Source organism: Etheostoma spectabile, chromosome 15 (assembly GCF_008692095.1).
Source record: "Etheostoma spectabile isolate EspeVRDwgs_2016 chromosome 15, UIUC_Espe_1.0, whole genome shotgun sequence".
Classification (NCBI taxonomy): Eukaryota; Metazoa; Chordata; class Actinopteri; order Perciformes; family Percidae; genus Etheostoma; species Etheostoma spectabile.
Genome location: NC_045747.1, coordinates 24,536,075 through 24,562,751, shown reverse-complemented (window position 1 = coordinate 24,562,751; position 26,677 = coordinate 24,536,075). Strand labels below are relative to the sequence as shown.

Sequence of the window (26,677 nt, the reverse complement as noted above, 5' to 3'; positions counted from 1 at the left end):
GTCTCTTTTATATAGACCTTAGTGGTCCCTAATACTGTATCTGAAGTCTCTGTTATATAGACCTTAGTGGTCCCCTAATACTGTATCTGAAGTCTCTTTTATATAGACCTTAGTGGTCCCTAATACTGTATCTGAAGTCTCTTTTATATAGACCTTAGTGGTGCCCTAATACTGTATCTGAAGTCTCTTTTATATAGACCTTAGTGGTCCCTAATACTGTATCTGAAGTCTCTTTCCGATGTCACGTCACATTGTCAACATGCTACATGGATGCATGAAGCAGAACATAGCAGCTCATATGTCTAATGCTATTTGAAAACTGAAGGCTTTCTTCTTCATAAAACGTGTCGGACATCATCACATTTTGTATGCATTTTTATTTATTCACATTAGTAAGCTACAGGACAAAGAACCTGACCTGCGCAAAAGAGAAAAAATGATGAATGCTTCATTGTACCCAGACATGAATGCGTCTCTGTCCCCGCACATTTCAATCCAAACTGACGCCCATGATTGCTAACGTTAGCTAACAGTAGCCAGTGGTTTTAATGATAAATGCAACGTTTTATGTGTAAAAGGAATGTGTTATTTCTTCTTTAAAAAGTAAAAAAAAATCATTGTAATAACTGATGTCTGTAACTGATATGCCAGTTACAAAGCAACATCCGGCTTAACCCTTGTGTTGTATTTGGGTCAAATTAACCCATTTCAAATTTTTACAAGAAGAAAAAGTTAAATTTTTTCTACCTGAAAAACAACGGCCTTACGGTATTTTCTGTGATAAGCATGTATTACTGACTCAATTCAGAAAATTACTCCAGACGTGACCACAGACGGAGTAGGGACCCGAGGGATACGAGAGGGTCCCGAAAGAAGACAATACAAGGGTTAAGTTTGCTAACATTAGCTAATGTTAATAAGTTACTGGTCATGGCAAACCAAGAGAACTGTGGCATTTTGACAGAGTCTGACTTTAATGATGAACATTTCTTGATATAAAGTGCTTATTTTCGTTGCAGATTAAATTCAGCAGCTTATATAAAAGCAACATTAAGATCAAGCCGGGGCAACCGCCGTCAATCTGCTTTGAGAAAGTTTTTTTTTTTTTTTTTTAAGAGGCTATGCGCTTTTTTTGATCAGCCCAAAGCTGCGGTTTAATCTCACGGGTGGTGCTGCTGCTGGTGCTGCTGACCTGAGACTGCGGGAGCGGGGGCGCATGTGGGGGGAGCAGCGGCCCCCGTCCTCATCCGTGATGCTCTCGGTGCTGCCGAAGTGCTTGGATAAGAAGTGGAGCTCGTCCATGGTGGGCTGGAAGGGCAGCTGGTGCAACCGTTCCTGAGAGGAGCTGGAGGACTGGAGCGAGGGAAGAGGAAGAGGAAGAGGAGGGGAGGCAGGGGCAGGGGCAAAAGGGTGGAGGAGGAAGCGGACGAGGGTGGAGGGAGGGTTTGAAGGGCGAGGGGAAGCAAAGGGAGAAGTTGGCAGAGTAGGAAGGGAAACAAGAACATTAGACAGGAAGGAGTCGGACGGATTGAAGAAAAAAAAAAAGTGACGGCTCACGGCTCCAGCCTACACATCGGGCTTGGTGACCCCGACATATCTCTTGAAGCACCTGTTGTTTTTTTTTTACCCTTTGCTTACAGTAGTGCAGTGGTTCTCAAACTTTTTCAGCTCAAGACCCAAAAGAGAAATTTGGTGTCTCCCCGGGACCCAAATTTACAAAAATACACCATGAATCATTGTAACATCTACATTTTTAAACTGTGGACAAAAGACGGAACAAACCATGAATTAAAATGTATATGAAAGTATATTTATTCCATTATAAAAGTAAACAAAAGGTCTCTATTCTCCTTTCTGTGTCTCACCCCTTTCTCAACTCATTTTCTTATCCCCTCCTAGGATAAGAGGAGAGAGAACCAATCCCCCCCCCATCCCCCCCCAACAACATCTGAGCTGAACAGACCAGTGGAGCAAAAAAGAACGCCTATTTACATAAGATTGAGATGCATTTTTCTCTGCCAATTGGCGACCCAATAAAACGGGTCAGCGACCCATTTTGGGTCCCGACCCTAAGTTTGGGAAACATTGCAGTAGTGAAATGCCGAGTCATAGCATTTTTAGCTGTCTCCAACACTGGAGGACTTACTTTGGGAGATATCTTTAGGAGGCACATATTTCAGAGGCATATTCGAAGGATTTACTTACAATGAAAAATCTCTTAATAAATAACAATTATTGAAAGAAAATCATTGTCTATGCACTTTTCCTATTACACAGTGAATTTAGTTTATCTGTGTCGAACCAAATCGACTAATAGATCAATAATAATAATGAAAACATTTGGCGCTCAGCCCGGACCTAGAGGGGTTAGGGGCAGGCTCCTCTGGAGATTTCTTTTCTCCAAATTGTGCTCGTTAAAACCACAAGAGTCTCCGATTTTAAGTCAGACCTAATTAACGCAATTGTTTATGAGCCCCAGTATGTACACGTTAGGCTAAAATACACCATTTTAGAATAGAATAGGCCAAAATAACACATTATAAACTGGATGGGATTATCATAAAGTGGGCATGTCTGTTACCCGGAGACTTGTGGGAAACCACAGACCCAGTTTTTATTCAGAAATCTTGAGGTCAGAGGTCAAGAGACCACTTTGACAACGGCCATGCTTGTTTTTCCCTTTGCCAAAATTAAACGTAAGTTTTGAGCGTTCTTTAGCTCCCTTCCCAAATATTTAGCATAGATTCCTGACACTTATGTGTTCAGCGTCTTAAAGACAATAATCTTGGCTGAAATGATTCGGTGCCTTTGAGGGAACATTCAGGGCTGGAGACCCAGAAGCCGACCCCCCTCAAGCCAAAACCTTTTTTTAAATTATGACAGTATTTTCAGACACTGTGGACACCCCCCAAAGGCGTCGCTAGAGCCCTTTCACTGGGGTACGTGCCCCAAATCTCATGTGTAAAACCACTTTGTAAAGCCGGCATATTTTTCACATCTAACGCGGTAAAATAAAGGATTTATTTCGACCAAAACCTAGAGGTGAGCTAGAGGACTTGATCTGCCGTGAAGCAGCAGAGTCGTGCTTGTCTCGCTAGCTAAGTAACGGCTAGCGTTAGCAGAGGTAACATGGAGATGCGTTCATGGTCTATTCCGTAAAAATGACTATTGGGGGAAGTGACTCTATAACATGATGTGTTCAATTTTTATCTTGTAAAATGCAGTTTTGGGTTAGAAAGTTAAACAAATACAATTATTAAAAGCGATAACGAGACGTTTTTATATAAGCTTGAAATAAGTAGAGGGAATTATGATCATTACAAAAACTGCATTTAATGGTGCAATTTCTAAAATTGTATTAAAATATAGATTTATTGGGATATACATATATATATACAAATACATAAATAAAATAAATATATAAAGACAAAATACACTATACATATATATAGTGTATGACAGTGTATTGTATATTATATATACAGTGTACACATACACATTTGTTTTGTATTTTGCCATGTACTTCTTTTGTCGTTGTACAAAGGTTGTACACAATAACCACGTCCTCTGTCAGTCAGTGTCTGTAAAGATGTCCAAAATGGCTTTTCCACTCGTAGATGTGTTTCTTGCATCATAAAGTGTGTTATTACATTACGGGTTCATTGTTATTATTACAGAGTAAGCTCGGTTGTTTCAATCTCAGCAGTAGAATAGAACTGGTAGTAATAGTGGGCCGAGCAAGGGCAGTATGTATAGCACAAAGCAGAATTACAATTGGGGGGACCTATGCCCCAGTAGAGCTTCATGCCTAGCAACGCCCCTGGAAACCACTGATAGCAAACTGAGGATTTAAATGTTAATGAAAGAGTCCAGAGAGTCGGGCCAGACCCATTAATCTGTCTCCCAGACAAAACCTTGCCTCGCCTCCTCATTCTTCATCAGAGCAGTGGCACCTGGACCGCCTCGACTTACTTAGTGAACCCGAAAGATCGATGGGGGATTAATCACAGGTGACAGACGAACTGACAACAGTCGGACTTCGAAGGCTCGGAGGGAACGACAGCGGAGACGCAAAAACCCAGACATGCTTGATCCAGACAGATTGTACTGCGTTTGCACTACCAATTCATCCAGCATGTTTCCTGGGATCAGGGAGGCTCCAAAATCATGTCTGCAGCTGTCGCCTTGGTCCCGCTACACGCTCTGCGATGCCCTGTTACATCCTGCTACATCCTGCTATGTCCTGTTACATCCTGCTATGTCCTGTTACATCCTGCTACGTCCTGCTATGTCTTGTTACATCCTGCTATGTCCTGCTATGTCTTGTTACATCCTGCTACATCCTGCTATGTCCTGTTACATCCTGCTACGTCCTGCTACGTGCTATGTCCTGCTATGTCCTGCTACGTCCTGCTATGTCCTGCTACGTCCTGCTATGTCCTGCTACGTCCTGCTGTGCCTTGTAATGCCCCACAGTGCCCTGCTATGCCATGAACTACAACAAAGAACTACTACAAACTACTATTTTTTGTGACTGTAATTGCCACTCTTCATTCTAACCCCAACCGGTGGTCAGACACCGCCTACCAAGAGCCTGGGCCCGGGCCTGGGTCTGGGTCTAGGTCTAGGTCTGGGTCTGGGCCTGGGTCTGGGTCTGTCCCAGGTTTCTTCCTAAAAGGATGTTTTTCCTCTTGAATCCATTTCTCTAACCACTGTCTTGCTAAGTGATATAATGTTTTGGATTATTATTTTAACCCTTCTGTTGTCCTCGGAACAAATTTGACCCATTTTTGACCTATATCAGAAATGGGGTTTTTTTCAACCGAATTGTCAAAAAAATAACATGGGTGGTTCCATATAACACACACAAATAAATGACCAGTTCACTTCTGTCATTGAATTTGGGTGTTTTATAGCATTTGAAACCAAAGAAGTGACAAAAAAGTTCGGACAAAGCTTCAAAACGTGGGGAAAAAACAACAAAAACGTCAAAAGAAGGGCAGAAAAATGGACAAAAATATCAGAAAAAGTGACAAAAGTGTTGACAAAAAGATGACCCAAAAGTTTAATTAAAAACGTTTTCATTGTAAATTTTGACAGAAAAAAACAAAAAGGTGCATGGTCGATGGGAAAAGGGTTGAAAGGAGGGAAGTGAAGAGCAGAGCTGAAGGAAGCTCAGTCTCATTAATCAAAGTCAGGCTTTCATTTCAATGAAATATCTTCATGTTTCTAATTATAGAATCTGGTAAAATTACACTGGAGCAGAATGTGATCTATCGCTTCCTCTCATTCCACCGGCCTGGCACTCGTCACTTTACCCTTTCTGTCCTCCTCCCTCCATCCTTCTCACCCTCCATCCATCCATCTCACCCTCCCTCCATCCATCCAACCCTCCATCCATCCATCTCACCCTCCCTCCATCCATCCAACCCTCCATCCATCCATCTCACCGACCATCCATCTCATCCTCCCTCCAGCTCACCCTGCATCCATCCATTTCACCCTCCATCCATCCATTTCACCCTCCATCCATCCATCCATCCATCCCACCCTCCATCCATCTCACCCTCCATCCATCCATCTCACCCTCTACCCATCTCACCCTCCATCCATCCATCTCACCCTCCATCCATCCATCTCACCATCCATCCACCTACCCTCCATTAATCCATCTAACCCTCCATCCATCTCACCCACCATCCATCCATCCATTTCACCCTCCATCCATCTCACCCTCCCTCCAGCTCACCCTGCATCCATCCATTTCACCCTCCATCCATCCATTTCACCCTCCATCCATCTCACCCTCCCTCCAGCTCACCCTGCATCCATCCATCTCACCCTCCATCCATCTCACCCTCCATCCATCCATCTCACCCTCCATCCATCCATCCATCTAACCCTTTATTCATCCATCTCACCGTCCATCCATCCATCTCACCCTCCATCTATCCATCCAACCCTCCATCCATCCATCTCACCGACCATCCATCTCACCCTCCATCCATCTCACCCTCCATCCATCTCACCCTCCATCCATCTCACCCTCCATCCATCTCACCCTCCATCTATCCATCTCACCGTCCATCCATCCATCTCACCCTCCATCCATCCATCCATCCATCTCACCGTCCATCCATCCATCTCACCCTCCATCCATCCATCCATCTCACCCTAAGGACTTTGTAAACCAGTGAACAACATATTTTTTTAATTCTAGAGCCCAAACAACTAATCGATTAATCTACAAAATATTCAACAGATTAATCCATAATGAAAATAATCGTTAGTTGCAGCCCTACTGGGATTTATTTCCCAGGTTGGGACTCTTTATTTATGTGATGGGCGGGTATTTACCGTCGAGCTGGGAGTGTTGGTGCCATATCCAGAAGACGGCAAAGACGCCAAAGACCACCGTCGTCCGTCCGCTCTGCAGAGAACACAAATGTTAACATCACTTAAAAAACAGATTCAGACATTTTGTCATCAAACCCCAGATCATATTAGCTTGCCTGTCTCGAGTCTTTGATATCCCAAAGCCTGGAAAACAACAACCCTTGCAAACTATTTTTCACATACTATGTGGACACGTTCATTCAGTCGTTCCACATTCAGCGGGCCGATGACTTATAACACGTCAGGTTCGTCCCAGGGGTCTTTCTTAGGGAAGAGGCCACAGAAGACTTAATCATTTTTCTTCTGTGTGCCTCGATCGCACAGTGACAGGCAGGCAGATGGATTTGATGAATGAAGAGAGAGGATTTACACTCCCAGCACTGGGTGTCTAACTGTCTGAGGAGAGACAGAGCAACACAACAGCCCTCCTCACATACATCTCTAACCCTTACCCTAGAGGGGAAGGAGTGGTCCTCGTTGATGTATCCAAACTACAGCCTGATGCACAGCGTAAAGCAAGAGATTATTCGAAGATATCCGACAAAGTGTAGTCCCAGTGTCACCAGAGCAGCTTGAATAAACACAGAGACACTGGGAATTTAACCCTGCTGTTGTCTTCGGGTCAAATTCTACCCCTTTCCAAAAAGTTTCTATATCAGAAACTTGGGTTTCTTTCAAACTAATTTTCCCAAAAAAATCAGCGTGGATGGTTCACACCAGCGCTCCTCACGAGTTAAATAAATAATCATTTCATTACTTTCATTTGTTTTTGTGTCAATTTGATGGCGTTTGGCTAGTCCACACAGAAAAACCTTTTATCAAGGTTATGGTCGTCTTTTTTGACCCTTTTTGTGTCTTTCCCCTGATGACTTTGTCACCATGTCAACGTTTGTCGACTTCTTCTGAGCCTTTTGACATTTTTTGTGGGTTTTTCCCCAGATTTTTAAAGCTTTTTTTGTTTTACATGTCACTTTTTTTGACATTAGTCACTTTTTTTGGCATCTTTTTAAATTTTTGTAACTTTATTTGAGCTTTGTTCACATTTTAGTCACTTTTGATATTTTTCTCTCTCCTTTCTTACACTTGTTTTTAAAGTTGTTTTACCAATTGTTTTTTCTCCAAATGCTATAAAATTGACAAAAAAAACACCCAAATTCAATGAAAGTAGTGAACTGATTATTTATTTTAAATTTCTGATATAAACACTTTTTGGAAAGAGGTCAAATTTGACCCGAAGACAACAGGAGGGTAAACCAAACAAATATATTTTTAACTTTTCTTTTCCTAACCAGGCAACTACATTCCAGCTCCTCTGGTTTGTTTTGCACCGTTCCGTTTGTCTACTATGTCTCAGCGTAGCTCGTAACCAATACCAAGCACACCAGACACGTAGCCAACGGTTGTATGACCTGTCACGACATAGTGTTCATGGGAAATGTAGGATTAGTACCACAAGCACAACTGATTTGTTGCGATGTTTTTGCAGCGGGCCGTTTCGAACAGACGCGGTGTTGATCGTAACTTTACAATGTTATATTCAATGTAAAGCCGTGGTAGTAATATTTATGAAGCAGTGACCTTCTGGAGGAGGCGAAGGAGAAGTGTGCAGGGTTGCTGGGTGAGAAGTTCCGCGGGCTGTCCAGAGGACTGCTTCCTGTTGGGACAAGACACGCACATGAGACAATTATGCTACTTCTACAGTGGGACTATTCATAATCACTGGGTAGGGTTTAAAGGGGTAAAAGGGTGTGAAATGAATGTTTTTCCTAATTGTTAATTTTTAGACTGATGACTGCTTTGTAGCCGAAGCTTTTTATGTAGTCTGCATTGTCCAATGAAAGGACATTTTGGTGTTTTGATTAAAAGTGCCGTAGGTAAGATTGCGAAGATCCAGGACTTAGCTAAAAAAAAAAAAAAACGCTCTCTTAAGCCCCTCCCCCCACGAGGGAGAACAAATGCATGTGCATGAGCATAGATTGACATGCAGTTAGACACAATAGCCCCCCCCCCCCCCCTCCCGGCCCTGATTGGTGCATCTGAACAGGGAGCGTTTTTAAATTACCTGCCTCATGTAGTTCTACTCCAACATAGGGTCTGTTTTAGCAAATATGACAGAAAATTAGTTTTATAAGTCTTAACTACGGCACCTTTAATAAACTGAGAGATTTGATTGTGGGCTTTTTGCATAGATGACTGAATCAAGCCAGTTAATTATATAACAAGAGAGCATGATGTTTTATCTACACAACCCTGTAGGTATCAGTGTTGGGGATCCGAGAGTATGTGACTGTGACACCCAAACCAACAACACATACGCAAAGGCCCCTTAACCTTTACTTTTTGGGTGCTTTTCCCTTTATTTTAGGGACAGTGGATAGATATGAAAGGGGGAGAGAGATGGGGGGGATGACACGCAGCGAAGGGCCACAGGTTGGATTTGAACCCGGGCCGCTGCAGGACCCAGGAGTGAGAATGTGTTGGTTGCTTTCTATACGTACCGATGTGTCCGGGAAGGGGGAGAGGGGAGTGGGGCCGAGGCAGCGTGGGAGACGTGGTGGTCAGGATTAGACTTTTCCTGTTGCTCGTACGGCAACTGTAAAGAAAAAGAGAGAGAGAGATATTCATGTAAACATGAGAGGATCCAGCAATCACAGTATCGAGGTGAGCACAGCATTTATAAGACTGCGGCTGGAAAACTACCACATAACCTTCCAGAACCGCTTTGTCACCTCATCAGACCTGTTCTGCTGACTGCTCGGCCTTTACATCATGTTACACAAGCCCCTGACTCCTGGAACAAAATACAGCACCTCCTTAAAAAAATAAACTCCCCTTTTAAAGATTTTAGAAATCTGTTTTTTAAACCTCCAAACTTCTACTTGTAATGGTTGCATTTTTCTTTTACATCTTAATTTTTCTGTCAAATTATTTTCCCATTCAGAAAGCTGTAGTAGCTTTCTGTTGATGGTGTTGCTTCTTTTCTGTTGTTGTTTTGTTTCTTTCTTTTTGGATTACTTTGGCGTCGTAATTGACTGGATGTCATCGTAAATGAGGGACGCCCCTCCATGATGTCTTGAGCAAAAATAAATTAAAAGGTTGGATGAAAAAATGAATGAAATCTGTGTCTCTATGCACGGATATGTGCACAACTGTAGCAGCGATAAGGAGAAATCAATTTCCTCAGTCATCCATCCCTGTCTGCCTCCTCTCAGCAAAGATAAAAAACGAGAAAGGAGAGTGGAGAGTGGGACAAAAAGAGGCAAAGTTAGCCAGAAAAGTGTCGACAAGCGGTGGAGAAAAGACAGGATAGATGAGAACGGCACAAAAAGGCAAACATCCACCTTTCAGTGACCTCAGCTAATTATGTTTTGGCCACTTAAAAGCAGAGTCACACACTGAGTCACCTCCAATCTGCCTGTGGGCTCCACTTCACACTGCTCACGATATTACTGCATCCAGCCGACACTCCATTATGGAGTAAATTGAGCAAAGCTTTTTTGTATTCCTTATGCTTTTTTGTCTGCGATGTTCTTTATTTTGTCAGAACGCTCACACAGGGGCAACGGAGCAGTTTAATAATGTTATGTTATTTACAGTATTAAAGCTGCAAGCAGCGTTGGACGGGCCCTCGCTCCTCTGTGTGTGTCGGGGTTACTGGCGGTGACCGTGCCTTTGCAGACACTCAGACACTGCAAATCGAATGAAAAGGGAACTCCCTGCTCAGTTCAATGACACCTCACACAATAATCTACATCAAACGGGTCATTGACTATAAAAGGGTGTTTGGCTTAATCATAAGGAGCGGGACAAACCATTACCAATTCAAAAAAAAGGTTTGCTGAGGTTAATGATACCTCACACAAGACTCTACCTTAAACGGTTCAAATGTTATGAAAGGGGGCGTGGTCTGAGTCAGTAGGCGTGGTTAAAGTATCACATGTAGATCACACATTATAAGTTTCATGTAAATCAGATGATGTTTGTCTTTAATGCGGTTTTCCTGAAGCCAGTGGAGGGGGGGGGCATAGACCTTTGTCAATCATGAGAAATTTCGGGCAGACAAGACAATGCACACTCAAGTTACAACAACTTCTTTATTCATCAATATATGCTCAAAATGGCCGTCTTTTCATAACATAATAGGTCTTTAGATGGCACAGTCCAAATTTGAAGTTGAAGTTGATATCTCAGAGTAGTTCATTAAAGTATTGCATGTATAGTTTTGGGCCTACTACCTGTTGCCACTAGGGGGAGCAATGACTTTGAGCCTTATGAATCATGAAAAGGTTTCGAGCCAATTGGACAATGTACACTCAAGACACTTTACAGGTAAAGTAGGTCTGGACCGCACTCCATTCACGGAGGTGATACTAAAAGTACCTGTTGGCTGGTACCAGGGACTTATTTTCACAATGGACAACCAAAAAAGCCGAGTAGACAAGTTGCGAGACAAGTCGAGCAGGTACCATTCAATGGAAAAACTCCATTGTTTGTTATATACTGTATATTATAACAAATGACCTATGGAAGCGTTTTTTGGTGGAGGACAATCTCACTTTTAAGGCGGTCCGTGACTTCACCTCTGCTTTAAAGTTGGGCAAGGTGCCAGATCACAAACTAAAGATTGTCTTTACACCTGTGCAACATCAGCCGAGATTTATCCTGCACTGAGCAAACAAATCTGGTTGATTGGCTGTTGAGAATACAACCAGCAGCCAAGCTACCCAATAAAAGGATAACCATAACTTTAGGTTCCCAACTTACATATAACTTCATATTTGTGAATTAGTTCCCAAAACAGAATGAGCACCATCACATCTACCTGTTTTCATTATTCGAAACGCACACAGGATGTCCTGATCGATCAGATCTATAACTAGTCTTATAGATATTGATCCCATAAGCCAATAGGTTGAGTTTAACATGCAGGTCTGATAACTGCTGTTGTGCCATATCACATTGTTAAGCTGAATAAATAATATCCTGACCTTGTTCAATAACCTGAAAGCTTTTTATAGTCTGATGCTGCAATGATCTCCCTGCAACACTCCTCCTGCCCCCCCGCTGATCCCAGTCACATCAATGATGTGTATGTCTCAGTGTGTGAGATCCAACAGAGCGTCGCTGCCTTTCATTGCTCCAGGAGTAAGCAACCTTTAAACTATCTGTCTGGAGTAGAGCCCGACCGATATATCAGCAGGACGATATTATTAGGCATTTCTTAATATATTGGTATCAGCATTTATAATGGCCGATTTAAAAAAAAAAACAACATCATAAATGAATAAATGAATATTTAAAAAAAAATGGACTGTCAACCATGTTGAGCATTGGTGTTGCATAGTCTGTCCACCAGAGGACGCTCTACGACGTCCCTGTTAGTGATGGCGTTGCATAGTCTGTCCACCAGAGGACCCTCTACAACGTCCCTGTTAGTGATGGCGTTGCATAGTCTGTCCACCAGAGGACGCTCTACAACGTCCCTGTTAGTGATGGCGTTGCATAGTCTGTCCACCAGAGGACGCTCTACAACGTCCCTGTTAGTGATGGCGTTGCATAGTCTGTCCACCAGAGGACGCTCTACAACGTCCCTGTTAGTGATGGCGTTGCATAGTCTGTCCACCAGAGGACGCTCTACAACGTCCCTGTTAGTGATGGCGTTGCATAGTCTGTCCACCAGAGGACGCTCTACAACGTCCCTGTTAGTGATGGCGTTGCATAGTCTGTCCACCAGAGGACGCTCTACAACGTACGTGAGAACTCATAATCAACTACAAATAACTATTGTTAGGGAAATCTGTTTGTTTTGTAATGCGTTTCTGGATTTAAAAAAAAAGAAATATATATAAATATATACATATAAATATATATATATATATATATATATATATATATATATATATATTGGCCGATTAATCGGCATATCGGCAAACAATGCTGTTTAAAAAGGAACCGAAACGGCTGAAATATGCTACAATGTGTAGTTTTTTGCCCTTGGTCCGGACCAAAAGAGCCGAACTACAGATGTGAAAGCACTAGGCCTACAGCAATAAAACATGAAATTTAAAATGTTTACAAAAATAACATTCATTCATTCACATATAACTTATTGTCAAAGTCACAGGGGAGCCGCAGGTTGCCTGCCCTTGTTCCAGAAAGACAGACAGAGGCGAAAACCAAGTGAAACCAAGCAGCAGGACTGTTTAATGGATTCTCAGTGCTGCAGGAAATCAATGCAGGCTGGCTGTAAACACTCACACACACACGCAGAGCTTGGCCTTGGATTTCTCCTGTAGCGCTGTCACTTTCCCTGCTATTTACGAACATGGACGCTGGGCTCAACTGGCGTGTATTTACTTTGGCATCCAGCAAGTAAAGCTACCGTGGATGCAGAGTCCAAATTTCAGAGCGATGCCCGGCGGGGTGTTTCTTGCTGGATGGTCATTCGAGATCAAGAAGAGGGGAGGGAGGGGGAGAGGAAAAGGAGAGGGAGAGATGCACTCCACTGCACTCAGTGATTCTGGATTGTACGTGCTGTTGCCGAGGGATGCTGGAGGCTTGGAGGACATGTGCAGAGAGATATGGGGGGGGGTTAGCTGGTGCAACTGAGACATGAAAGCGAGATGAGGGAAGGTAAATGTTTAGGGGGATGGGGTGACTGCAAGTTTAGTTAGGGAAAAGAAGAGAGAGAGAGAGAGATAGAGAGAGAGAGAGAGAGAGAGCAGAGAGAAGAGAGAGAGAGAGAGAGAGAGAGAGAGAGAGATGCAGGTTAAATGTGCTCTCAGTGGTGCTCATCACACATACAGGCGCAAGGTAAACATAACCCAGTTTCTTTCCATTGTTACACACAGACACACACACACACACACACACACACACACACACACACAGACACACACACACACACACACACGCACGTGGGTACAACATACAGTAGGCATCGAACCGTGCATCTATGTGTGTGTGTCACTGTGCATTGTTCAGGCAAATCCCCGTCTCTTCTTTTAATATCTCAGTCTTGTTCTTTGTCTGTTTCAATCTCAGCTGTTTTCCACACACCCGCCATATTATCACCTTCACTCGCTTAGGTGTCCACCTTAAAGGCTGAACACACACACACACACACACACACACACACACACACCACACACACACACACACACACAACCACACACACACACAACACCCACCACACCACACACACACACACCACACACACACACACACACACACACACACACACACACAGCTCTAACAAAGCCAGACACACAGGAGCCTTCATCCTCTGCATGTTCATACTCCTCCCTCTACTTACTGTAACAGCGGGGACACCATTAATATTGATCCAACCACATCTGCCCATTCATAGAACACCTCACAAATGTAGCCGTGATGCACAAAGTCAAAGAGAAAGTAGATCTGAGGCAGAGAGGAGGAGGGATTGGTGCACACACAGACACAGATAAGAAAGAGAAAATGAGAGAGAAAGGTGTAGAGGGAGGAGGGAGCTGCTGGTGAGGAGTCAGGGAAGTGTTTACCTCTCCAGCATGAGGAGAGCGTTGAATCGATGGGAGTTAGAAATGATAGCGGTGAGTACATCAGTGAAGATGTTGGTGGAAAAAATGAAATGGGACTTTTCAGGGAAGAAACCAAGGAGGAGAAAGGCATTAGGAAGCAAACATCCCTGTCTGCCTCCTCTCAGCAAAGATAAAATACCATGCTTTTCTTTTAGAGTATGTATCTCTGCGGTGAAGTTTTATAGCAGCATGACAGGACTGGAGCACTTTAAATGTCTGTTTGGCGTCTATGACCCTGGAGGGGATCGGGGGGGGGGTTGGGGAGCTGTGGTCACACGGCGGCTTGTTGTCTGAAAAGAGCATTAAAATGAGAAAAATAATGGGACAAAAAGAAATCAAGGGACATTTAGAATAGATAAAAATGTGTAATTAATTGTGTGAGTCAACTATGACATAAATACGATTAAATATTTTAATGGTTTGACAGCACTAATATCTATAAATATATATACAGTGGGGTTCGAAAGTTTGGGCACCCCACGTAAAAATGTACTTAATGTGCATAAAGAAGCCAAGAAAAAAGGGGACAGTGCCATATTTAGCATTTTAAGATCGGTGTCCTTTAAATTAAGCATGCAATCAAAATATTGAATTTCCCATTGGGAATCAATAACGTATCTATCTGATCATTTTTGTAGAGCTAAGGTATGACATCAGAGTGATGCATGTACAGGATACAGACGTATTTATTGATTCCAATTAGTCCAAAAAGTCTCTTTACAGCAGTAAATTTAACAATGCCCGGAAGTAAAAGGCCAGGACAGAAGCCACAGTGGTTATGGTTTAGGACCTGAGGCACAACACCGTCCTCTGCTTCATCTCATTTACAATCAACTGCAGTAAGCATTGTGTTAAATGTCAAAATCCTCGCCTGGCCTAAAACACAACGGCAGGGAGATGAGTCAAACATACTTTTAAAACCCTTTCACCACAAGTCTGTTTCTCAGTCTATGAGAAAGTGACCCACTTCTCAGTTTTTATTATTGTAATTTCCCCCTTGCGGGACTAACAAGTGTACATTATTATTTTATCTCAGTAAACATTCTCATAATGAGTATTATCTCAATTGCTAGTTTCAAAATCATCAATGCATGGTTTTGCTTTAGTTAATTATTTTCCCATTTATTTTAAAACAGACAATAAATTGGGTGCTTTAGGACCTGTCAATCAGGACTGAGGCTTAGCGACGCTAACGCTGTGGACAATAAAAGAGACCTGTGTTTGGGTGTTGTCTGTTTTCATCTTAAACCCATATCCTCTCACTGTGTTTTTACATCAGCAAAGTTAACAAAGGAACATTTTGGTCGCCTTTAAGCGTCTTGTTCAGTGTTATGCCAAACAAGCTAGTTAGCTACTGCTAGTGTTAGCTAGTAACTTAAGGGAAGGTTTGCCAATTTTCTGTTCTGCCTTAGATGCAGATAAAAAGGCACCAGTACCCAGAGGTCTGCGTTTACCTGTCGTTAAATCTTCGCTCGATGAGTCTCCTCAGAAGGCTTGAAAATCAGCAACTTTAGTGTCTAGCTTAGCGTAGCGCCATAACAACCAAAAACAACACTGGCTTGGCTGCGTCGTCCTCCCCAGCTCCGCCGTATCTTCCAAAAATGGTCAGGTCTTGTTTCAAAAACCAAGATGGCGACGGCCAAATTGCCAAACTCGAGGCTTCAAAATGGCGGTCCGTTCATTATCTTTACAGTCTACGCTCCTTCCCAGGTTCCTCAGCTCTTCGGGGTCCCAATACATCCCGGACAGAATATCAGTCTGGATTTAAAAGGCTCACATTTATTGTCTCAGTCTGGGGAACACAGCAGCTAAGTAGACAGCAGACAGCCGCAAGATCTGTCTAGCGGGGGTAAATGTAGATGTCACTCCCCGATGTAAGTCGAGGGCAGATTTGAGTTTTCACTTCGCGACAACCAGCATACAAGATGCTAACCAGAGACTTCTGTAATGTCAATACAGTAAAACATTAACCTACTTAAGTGGGTTCACTGCTGGCTACAAGTTAGCATCAAACACAACAAAGGCTGTCAGCTGAATGGTGTTTTGATAGATAGCTTAAAAAAGTTTGAAATGACTGCTAGCTTAGCTGCAAGCTAGCAATCAAACACAACAAAGGCTGTCAGCTGAAAGGTGTTTTGAGCCAACTTAGCAATTAAACAATCATAGAAAAACGTTTCTAAAATGATTTCCATCTTCTGTTACTGTTTGTAATGAGAAGTTTATTATTTCATGGATTTCACAAATCCCAGTATGACATGTTATGTTGTAAACCGTTTAAATCTGAGACTCCATCTACATCTGCACTTCACTTACACTGGGGAGTGACAGTAGTGCTGCTGAGGAGCCTGTGTCATCAAATGGGTTTTTTCCTGTAAGATGTAGACGGTGGAGGATCAAACGGAATAAGGGTCCCATAACTCTAAGAGGAAGGGGAAGACAAGGCCCTTAACTGAAAGCTAATGGGAGATGTATAAGGATAAGCTAACAAGCACTCCTGCGGGGAAAAGCTGAAGCACTTAGAAGAAAAGATTCTCCGGTCTGACTCAGCTGGCATGGCCTCACACTGACCTCCTTTTGGTTGCACAGTTTGTTTTTTGGGAAGTGTGATGCTTTTTAGTTTTACAGATATTTTTTAGAAATACGGGAAATTTTGGGTGACCCACCTGCACACTGCACCGACCCCAAGCCGGGGGAAAACCAAATATGTCTCTCGGAAATTTTTCATCTAAAAAAATTTTTGCCTCCCCACTTCCCTTTTGCCATCCAAAAATTCATCTTGTCCTCAAACCCTTCCAAAGCTTTTCATTCTCACACCATGCGGGGAAAATTTTCCCCCTTTCGGTCAAGAGTTTTTAAACAAGTAAGCGCTGTATAAACATATAATCAGATACAAAAATCCCAGAAAAGGTTGCTAGTTTATTTGGGCCGCACGAGCTCCGGACCCCGGGCTCCCAGCAGTCCTTTAGCCGGCGTGGGGGTCCTTTTAGGGGCGCGTGGGGGAGTTTAGCCAAAAAAAATACGTCATGCAGCGATGGCATTTTAGGTTTGCCACCAAAACTCGGGTTTTAAAGGAAAAAATCGGTTGGGGTTAAACACACCATGGTCCCCCTACATGTTCTGCGATCCTTTTCATCCTCTACGCCCGGGGGGGGCCTTGTGTGCCATGCCCTCTTCCCAAAACTACTCAAACTCTTTTTTTTTTGTGCTGTAATTCCACTCTTCATTCTAACCCCAACCGGCCCCGACACCTTTACCAGACCTGGGTCTGGGCCCGGGTCTGGTCGGGTTCGGCCCGGGGTCTGGGTCTGGCCCGGGGTTTCTCCTAAAAGGAAATTTTTTTTTCCCCCCCCACTGTACATTTTGTTTGCTCTGGGGAAACTACTAGAACTGTTGGGTCCTTGTAATTAGATTTTGGTCTAAACCTACTCTACTGAAAAGGGTTTTTGGATAACTCTTTGTTAAATTTTGTACTAAAAAAAAATTAAATTTGAAAGTTTAATTAACAACCCTTTCCCGGGAAAAATTTTTTTCCCTTTTTCCGCTCTCCAGTTTGAAATCTCTTTTTTTTCGCCCCCCCCCCAACTTGTGCATTTAAACTATTAAAGTACAAAGCAGGGCGGGCTTGGGTGGTCTACCCCCCGGTTTTTGGGAAAGTGGGATTTAATTCTTGCATGTTTTGTTGTGCATGATCAAGAAACACCCACGCTCTGCTTTCTTCACCAATCGCACGCAAATGAATGGTTACGCCCGGCAAAACAGAAAGAGAAGGAAACAGAAGAAGGAAAAACGGAAAGAAGGTGAAAAAAGAAAGACCAAAGAAAGAAAAATGGAGAGAGAGACGGTCAAAGCTTGCAGGCTTTGTGTGTGTGTGTGCCTTGTTGTTCACGTAACCGTAGTGAGCTGGTCCCTAATGGAGGAGCAGACACAGATATTACCCCAGGGCCCTGTTTCTATCTCAGCCTCTCCTCCTTTCACCTCTCCCAGAAGCTCCCTCTTTTTCCTCCTCCTTCGCTTCCATTACGTTATTAACACCTTTGTTTGTTCTCTTTCCCACCCGTGACTTTGGCTTCTAGAAGGAAATGTGCCTTGAACATGACATTTTACACAGGCAAGGCAAGGCAGCTTTTTTTTGTATAGCATATAACAGCAGTAAGGTAATTTAGAGGGCTTTGAATGAAATATTAAAGAGCAGTTAAAAACTTACACTAAACAGAATATAAAATGGCAAAAATAAAGTAAGACAGCAATGAAATACAAGACTAACTGATGACTAAATTACTAAAAACAACCACCTCAGAGAAACCTTTTTGGTCTTCATTTAAGTGGTCATTTTAGAAAAGTAGCTCTCTTTCCATACACTGAACCCAATCTGAATTTGAGACAAATTTTAAAAACGATTCCTCGTGAGTCCACCTAAACCAAGACCAAGTCATCACCAAGACCAGAGTATAGCGTATAGAGACCAAGACAACACGGGCTGGATCTCACTTTTCTTATTTCTCTCTTATTTCTTATATCTCCTTTGCTTGAACCAGAAGTTATTCTGGCCCTCCATAGTGAAGGCCGTCTCAATGCACTTATTCCTGCCCTGGGAAAGAAGGACCGAGGAACTAGGATTGAGGAGGGATCTCCGAGGAGCTATGAGCGAGGAAACACGAGAGCAGCTGAAGAACGTTGCTAAGTCCACCCGTGCAGCTGACGCTTTAGAGTAAAGGACGTCTCATGCTTCTAAAAACACATTTCCTCGTTCCTGCTTTCCTAGCATGGTTATCTCGCGTCTCTCCCATGCTTCCTCGGTGGGACGGACTAAGACGTGAGGAAAGGAAGCAAGTCAAGGAAACAGGAATACGTGGCTTTGTTTGATGTTTTTAACGTTGCAGATTGAAGCTGAGAGCTGACTTTTAATCTTTCCTTTATGGTTCCAAAAACAACTACCTCAGTTTGGCCGTCATTTTAAGCATTTAGCTCTCTCTACACACACGACTGTGTGTGTGTGTGTGTGTGTGTGTGTGTGTGTGTGTGTGTGTGTGTGTGTGTGCGCGCGCTCAGGTGTGCCCTACAATAAGAGTCTCTGCAGTAACAGAAGCCGGTTGAATCCCTGATCAGCAGAAGAGGATGAAGTCACTCCGAGAGACTCAGCATGACATCCACTACTTCCGTCACAAGAGAGAAAACCCCCGCCACTCAAATGTCAGCTCGCATTTTCACACATCAGTGTGATTGAAAGTATGAAGTACAAAGGAAAATAGAGCTTAAATTATGTATAATATAATGTGATATTTTATCAATCCCTGCAGGAAAGATTCTGTCTGTGCTTAATGGTAAAATCAAATGTTCTTCGTACATATAGATACGTTTTGCACTGTAATTCCTATGTATTCCACGTATTTATTGCTGTTTACACCACATTGACTGCTGCTGTATGAGAGCGCAAAGATCCGCATAGGGAGGAGACCAGGGTGGGTGGATGGATGGATGGATGGATGGATGAATGGATGGATGAATCCTAAAACACAGGGCTTTCAAGAGGGGGAGCAGAGTTTGTGTCCTAGAAGAAGTTCAGGTAAAAATACAAGACTTTCACCCTGGACATCGGGTGTTCATGTTGCGGAAAGTACTACTTTTGTTTTTATAGCTGAATCCAAACTGCAATTTCTTTTCTAATTCTCCAATTTTCCTTTCTAGCTATAGTGCTTGTATTCCATACTAATGAAAGTCTGTCACACATAAGCCATCGCCAAGTGAGTTGAAAGCTAAATTAGCCAATCAGCTCCACAAAATCCACGTTCATCCCTAGTATTGCTCAAAGATTTTTGATACTGGTACTGATACTGATACCATGACTTTGATACCGGTTCCTAAACTTTTTTTTCCAGATACCAATTTTATAATAAAAAAAACATTACATGATACACGATGATGATATTACACATTACAGCACAATTCGTATTCATTTTTCAGCTCCTACTACGTGAGCCCCGTCTGCAGAGTATTTCCTGCGTGTTCTTTACAACGTCAAACAGCCAATCACAAACATTATTAGATCTTCGTAGAAGTATTCTGCGTGCTTATTGGCTCTCTGACTCTGATGAGATTTGCTCCTTAAGAATTGAAATTGTGTAGTCAATGACGAGGCATCGGGAGGGAATTCGGTCGGTACCTAAAAAGCAATTAAGTCGGTACCCAGCCCTAGCAGTGGCTGGTAGAGATTCGAGATCTTGAACAAGATATCGTCCGCTGGGTAAAAACGTCTCCTAATAACCCAAAAGATCCAAATACAGAAAACAACACATCTCTGACCATCGGTGAACAGGCTGCAGGAAATCCATCTGAAGCTCGTTGAGCGTGACTCATCTGTGGCTCATGCTTTCATTGATTGACTTCTTCCGACGGTGAATCAGTCGACCTGCAGGTCTGCTGGAAATGTCACGACGATCAGTCGCCTTTTCATTAACTCCATGTTAGGTTCACATCAGGGTCAACAAAACCACAACGAGAAAGATAAAAACACCAAATATATAGCGGCAAATCAATCTCTATCTCAAGGTTGTGACTAACCCTCCTTTTTCATATCTTGCTCCGTTACTTCCTGGACATATTTAAAGATAATTTTTTTTTTTTTTTTTAATCATATGGGTATTGAAATCTAATGTATGTCTGATAGTTTCTGAAAATTTGACTGTTAATGCACAGTATCTGAATATAAAGTGGAATTTTTGTGTATCCAGATTTGTATATTTTCTTTCCTGAATTTCACAAAATTGTCATATCTCAAGTCTAAAGGCCTTTGGATAGGTTGAAAGGAGTAACATTCACATCTGACTAATGGCTGTTCTCCCTTCTTCTTCCCATTTTACAGATAATCCCAGAATACAGCATCTTGCTCTCAGAATTGAAACGGCATGAATTAGATTTTCAAAGTAAAATATGTATTTGTTATTTAAATTCCTGCAGCTAGTAAATGTGTAGTTGTGTGTGGAGTGAGATTAAGAGACGAAGCGTCTTCTAGGAGTACAAATAAACACAGAACAGACTTTTATTGGGCCAGAATCTACTGGTCTTAGCCCCTTTTTGGTGGCGAGATCACAGAAGGCTTGTATCATATGGACGCACCGACTTCAATACTTTGAATTCCGCATGGGGGCGACAGAAACTACGCACTATAGCTTTAATATGTATTGTCAAAATCCAAATAAATACAATCTTTAAAACTCAATATATTTTAAGCATCACAAGTTATGTTTTATTGACATATTTAGTGTTTGAGACGTGTTTTATAAATGTAAGAGCAGTTCGTCAAATGTTACCTCTGCAAAGACAAGGTGTCAAGCACCAGGACGAGACACTGGTTCCCACTATGATCTAGAGTAGAACTCGCTCCACAGAAATCACGCCGCATCTTCCACACACGCACGCACACAGCAAACGCACGCACGCACGCACGCACGCACGCACGCACGCACGCACGCACGCACGCACGCAGGCCCTGCTATTCTCTTATTATAGAGATCAATGCGCACACTGGCGCACAACTTTAGGCCGCTCAATGCTCCGTGTGGAGCCTCCGCAGAACCATAAATCAAGCTTAAGCTTTCTGCGGCAAAAAGAAGAAATGCGTTTTTTTTAATTGAAAATTGATTTAAACGTGATTACGTAACCAACGATTAGGGCTGGATATCATTAAAAAACTTCACTATCGATACCTGGAATTTGACACCTGTTCCTGAAGGATACTTTCTTTCAATATCAATTTTATAAATACATTTTTACAAAAAGAAATTACAACATTTATCATTACGCTCCATCACAACTAAGCTATAGGACCCAGTGTGTATTCAAGCCTTGCAAAATACACAACACTGCCTCCTCGACGTGTAACATTAGCCAATCAGCAGCGTTATGAGATCTCGGTAGAAGCATGCTGTGTGCTTATTGGCTCACTGACGCTGATGAGATGTACTCCTTAGTGCATCTCCTCCTATTGAAATTGGGTATTGAATGACGAGGCATTTCTTTGACACTCAACACTTCAAAGTACCAAAGTTCGGTACCCAGCCCTACCAATGATTTACGTCTGCGGAAGGGTTAAAAACTGAAAGTTTTCACATTGTATCCTTTGCTGGGGCTTTAAACATATACGCTGGCAGACCTTAAGTGTTACAGTGACAGTATTCTGTAATATACTAAAAATCAATATTGACTCTTTACATGCACAATCAGCAGAGCAGCCGCACTGTCAATAAGAGCCTCTTTGTAACGTATACAGCGAAAACTATAGACTCACACAGACAGAGAGAGGGGTGAGGGAAAGAGAGAGTAGAAATAGAATTAGAGAGGAGGAGGAATATGTACAAAATGGACAGAAAGCCAGCTACTACTGCACCTCACATGAAAGAAACCGAACCCTCACTACTCTGTGTCGTGTTGTACCTTTTAGTGCGTCGGAACATGCTGCTCGCTGGGTATCTAGGCGTAGCTCGGAGCAACAAGGGCAGCAGCAGCAGCAACAGCTGAGCGGTGACGGGGAGCAGTCAGAAAGCCTGTGTCATCGCAATGCAACGCATACTGGAGCTCACACGAGCTTTACAGAGAGAGAGAGAGAGAGAGAGAGAGAGAGAGAGAGAGAGAGAGAGGGATGGAGGGTGGGTGGGTCTATCTTTTAGAGAGGAACAACAACAAAAGATGATTGTTTTCTTAAGGCTAAGTTGGTACAGAGTGTAATCTGTGACTCATTTGTGGAGGTTTTCTGTGCTTTCAATGTCTGAAAGAACCTGATGTGATGGGAGTTAAAAGCTTTTTTCTTTACCGCAGGCAAAGAACATGAATGAATGTAAGAGGCCGAGAATCTAGGGCTGGATCCAAATATTGATATTCAATTCAGCATATGATGAATTAAGTCAATCATCAAAAAAGCCAATCTGATAACGATGCACCCCACACATGCGTACTCTGGATGGCTGTTTGCTTATGAATGGGTGCAGTCAGCAGATTGAATGTGGACCTAACTCCACTGAGCTCATCTATGATCATTGGATGGAGGGCTGCTGATGTCCTAAAAGATCAGGACAGAAACTAAAAGATCAGGACAGAAACAGACCAAGGCTGCATCAGCGCTCCTACGTTTTCATTTTTAAGCCTTTTTTAGACAAAGTCGTCCACATCACCATCCACACGAGAGTTTTAGCAGTAGCAGTGTCTTTGCTAGTTTAAGACTGATGAAGTTGTCAATTTCCAGTCTTACAGGGAGGTGTGTTCAGGTGCATTCTGGGCGTGCTGGTCTTACAGGGAGGTGTGTTCAGGTGCATTCTGGGCGTGCTGGTCTTACAGGGAGGTGTGTTCAGGTGCATTCTGGGCGTGCTGGTCTTACAGGGAGGTGTGTTCAGGTGCATTCTGGGCTCTGGTCTTACAGGGAGGTGTGTTCAGGTGCATTCTGGGCTGCTGGTCTTACAGGGAGGTGTGTTCAGGTGCATTCTGGGCGTGCTGGTCTTACAGGGAGGTGTGTTCAGGTGCTCTGGGTGCTGGTTACAGGGAGGTGTGTTTCAGGTGCATTCTGGGCGTGCTGGTCTTACAGGGAGGTGTGTTTCAGGTGCATTCTGGCGTGCTGGTCTTACAGGGAGGTGTGTTCAGGTGCATTCTGGGCGTGGTCTTACAGGAGGTGTGTTCAGGTGCATTCTGGGCGTGCTGGTCTTACAGGGAGGTGTGTTCAGGTGCATTCTGGGCGTGCTGGTCTTACAGGGAGGTGTGTTCAGGTGCATTCTGGGCGTGCTGGTCTTACAGGGAGGTGTGTTCAGGTGCATTCTGGGCGTGCTGGTCTTACAGGGAGGTGGTGTTCAGGTGTGTTCAGGTGCATTCTGGGCGTGCTGGTCTTACAGGGAGGTGTGTTCAGGTGCATTCTGGGCGTGCTGGTCTTACAGGGAGGTGTGTTCAGGTGCATTTGGGCATCCTGGTCTTACAAGGAGGGGTGTTCAGGTGCATTCTGGGCGTGCTGGTCTTACAGGGAGGGTGTTCAGGTGCATTCTGGGCATGCTGCTCTTACAGGGAGGTGTGTTCAGGTGCATTCTGGGCATGCTGCTCTTACAGGGAGGTGTGTCCAGGTGCATTCTGGGCGTGCTGGTCTTACAGTGAGGTGTGTTTAGGTGCATTCTGGGCGTATTGCTATCTTGAAGCAGCAGGAAGTGATCGCGCCATTGACCAACAAAAACCTCTAAAGTCAATAACGCAGCATTTCATTGTTGTTTTAACAGCGAATTCATAAAATGTTCCTAGGCTTGTGCACAGCGAGCGCACACTATGCTTGTTACACACGCGCACACACACACACACACACACACACACACACAAAGATTAAAAATGAAAATATTACAATGTGAAACAGTATTACTATATGATCTGCTCGCGTGCTTTCACTTCACACACGAAAACCCTCTCCTTCCTGCTCAGTAAATCCTCCATCATAACAGCAATGCATCATGGTACAAAATGGCTTTTAAAGGGAATGGGAGATGACACTGATTGATTTATTGCAGGTTACGCCCAAAACACATCTATGATTAATAAGTACAACCCTTCTGAACCACGCGCCTGGAGCACAGACCCTTATTTTTCTGCCGTCGAACTAGCAAAAGTGGATTCGTACTCGCCCTAAACGCTGCTGCACCAGGCGCTAAGATCGTTAAAATAGAGACCAAGAGAGAGAGAGATTTAGAGAATATGGTTAGGTAGTGTAGAGCTGGGTGCAAATGAGAGCGGAATAGAAACAGATAAATAACCAAGCGACAGAAAGAGAAGAGTGGGAGAGAAAGAGTGACCGACTGGAAAAGGCAGGATGGCTTTCAGCACCATGGACAGCCCGCGGAGCGCCCAGCTGGCTGGAATCAGACTCCGACAGACTCCCAGCATCCCTCCACTCCACCTCCTCCTCCTCTTCACTCACACGAGGACTGCACACTTCACACCACAAGCACCACTGGTGCATGCTCCACGCTTTCCAAAAAACACAACAGGCAAACCACTGCAGCTCGACACGGAGGGCGGGGTGAAAAAGGGTGAAAAACACTCACCTGTTCTTGCGAGGCAGTGGCAAATCCTTCTGGAAGAAAGACAAAGGAAAAGAGAAAAAAGAGAGATCAGGCACATAAATAAATAAATAAAAAAATCAAATACACACTTCACGAAGACAAACATGACATAAACACAACATGATTAGGAAACTGTCCCCTTTAAAGTAAGCTTTGAAAACCCTAATCCGTCTGAAATGGGATGTTTTTACTTGAAACAGGAAGTTAGGATTACACAATAAAACCACAGACCGTTAACCCTCCTGTTGTCCTCGGGTCAACTCTGAACCCTTTTCAAAACGTTTCTATATCAGAAAATTGGGTTTCTTTCAACAAACCCGCTGGTAATCTAGACTAACGAGGTTATAAATGCCACTCTAACTCAACTGGATTGTATGTTCAAACAGATTGCTTGTTGGATTTAAAACAAATTCAAAGGAAATCATTTCCAACATTCCCTTATTGGAAAAATGTAATACTGAATTCAATACTAAAGGCAGCACTAATAACAGAATTTCCTCTCTCTCTCTCTCTCTCTCTCTCCCCCCCCCCCCCCCATCTCCTGAGTCCAGATGGACGGAGTACATTGGGCAGCAGCAGACACTCACTGCACCGAATGAAAACAATGTGAGCAGAGCCAGATCTCATGCCAGCACAGCCTGGCTCGTTACAAAAAGAACTGCAGGCTGAGGAGGGAGGGGGGGAGGGATGGAGAAGGGGAGGGAGGGAGGGAGGGAGGGAGGGAGGGAGGGAGGGGGGGAGAAGGGAGGGAGTGTACACAAGGGTGGAGTAAAGGGGTAAAAGACGGATCATGCCCACAGCCTCAACCATGAGCCTGAGTATTCTGGCCTTTAGGTCCATGTGTGATATGTGTGTGTGTGTGTGTGTGTGTGTGTGTGTGTGTGTGTGTGTGTGTGGTGTGTGTGTGTGTGTGGTGTGTGTGTGTGTGTGTGACGGAAGTACATCTCCAGGATAAATCCACTCTGTGTGTATTGCTGTTCTAAAACTCAGTTTTCTTTGGGAAACAACATGAAACTTCATAACCAGTTGAACTACACGCAACTTTTGAAGAACATGTGGAACCTACCTTGCTCCACAGTGACATTGTGTATCAGAAGAACAATTGCATTTACATCTCTGCTTGCCCACCGTAGACTCCTTTCGGGGGGCAAATCCACCACACCTCCATGGAGGATGTTATGTTCTTTCTTAAGTTAGAAAAAATTAAATTTACATTGAGAGGGTCAATGAGAAACCTGTTCATGGCGACCCGTTGTGGAGTCTGAACAACAACGCTGGGTGATGTGTCGAAAGAAAACCACCTCGACTCTGTTTCTTGATTATAAAGTTCATTATATCAATTTACAAGTTCTGCAGAAGCTCGGAGAGTGGTAACCCAATGAACACACTCTAGCTTTCAATACATTATACATACTTTGTGTAGGATCTGTTCAGGTCACATGTTAGATAACATATAGGATTTGCTACGTGGGAAACCAAAGATCACATCCAAGTCATCTCTTTTAGCCCAAACATCCCTTCCAAAGTTCACTCCAACTCATGATTAAAATACAGTGTAAACCCCCTTGCATCAGCAGTATTTAATCTGAACAGAGCCTGATTCAAGTTACAAATCATTAGATACTA

General features: G+C 43.3%; 1 protein-coding gene and 1 long non-coding RNA gene across 2 annotated transcripts in view; both read right to left on the bottom strand.

Annotated features, from left to right (window-relative positions):
* Positions 1–26,677, bottom strand: part of LOC116702262 (microtubule-associated serine/threonine-protein kinase 1) — a 90,396-nt gene that overhangs the window by 41,064 nt on the left and 22,655 nt on the right. The window contains exons 3-7 of the mRNA XM_032536422.1: positions 25,034–25,062; positions 8,895–8,989; positions 7,975–8,050; positions 6,358–6,430; positions 1,193–1,353 (exon numbers count right to left, since the gene is read on the bottom strand). Coding sequence (XP_032392313.1) covers positions 1,193–1,353; positions 6,358–6,430; positions 7,975–8,050; positions 8,895–8,989; positions 25,034–25,062 — 434 coding nt within the window. The remainder of the gene's footprint in view (positions 1–1,192; positions 1,354–6,357; positions 6,431–7,974; positions 8,051–8,894; positions 8,990–25,033; positions 25,063–26,677) is intronic.
* On the bottom strand, positions 9,457–20,105 carry LOC116702408 (uncharacterized). The gene is made up of 3 exons (XR_004335152.1): positions 19,985–20,105; positions 18,691–18,692; positions 9,457–9,468 (listed from the first exon to the last, which is right to left on the bottom strand). It is a non-coding gene; the product is annotated as an uncharacterized LOC116702408 (long non-coding RNA).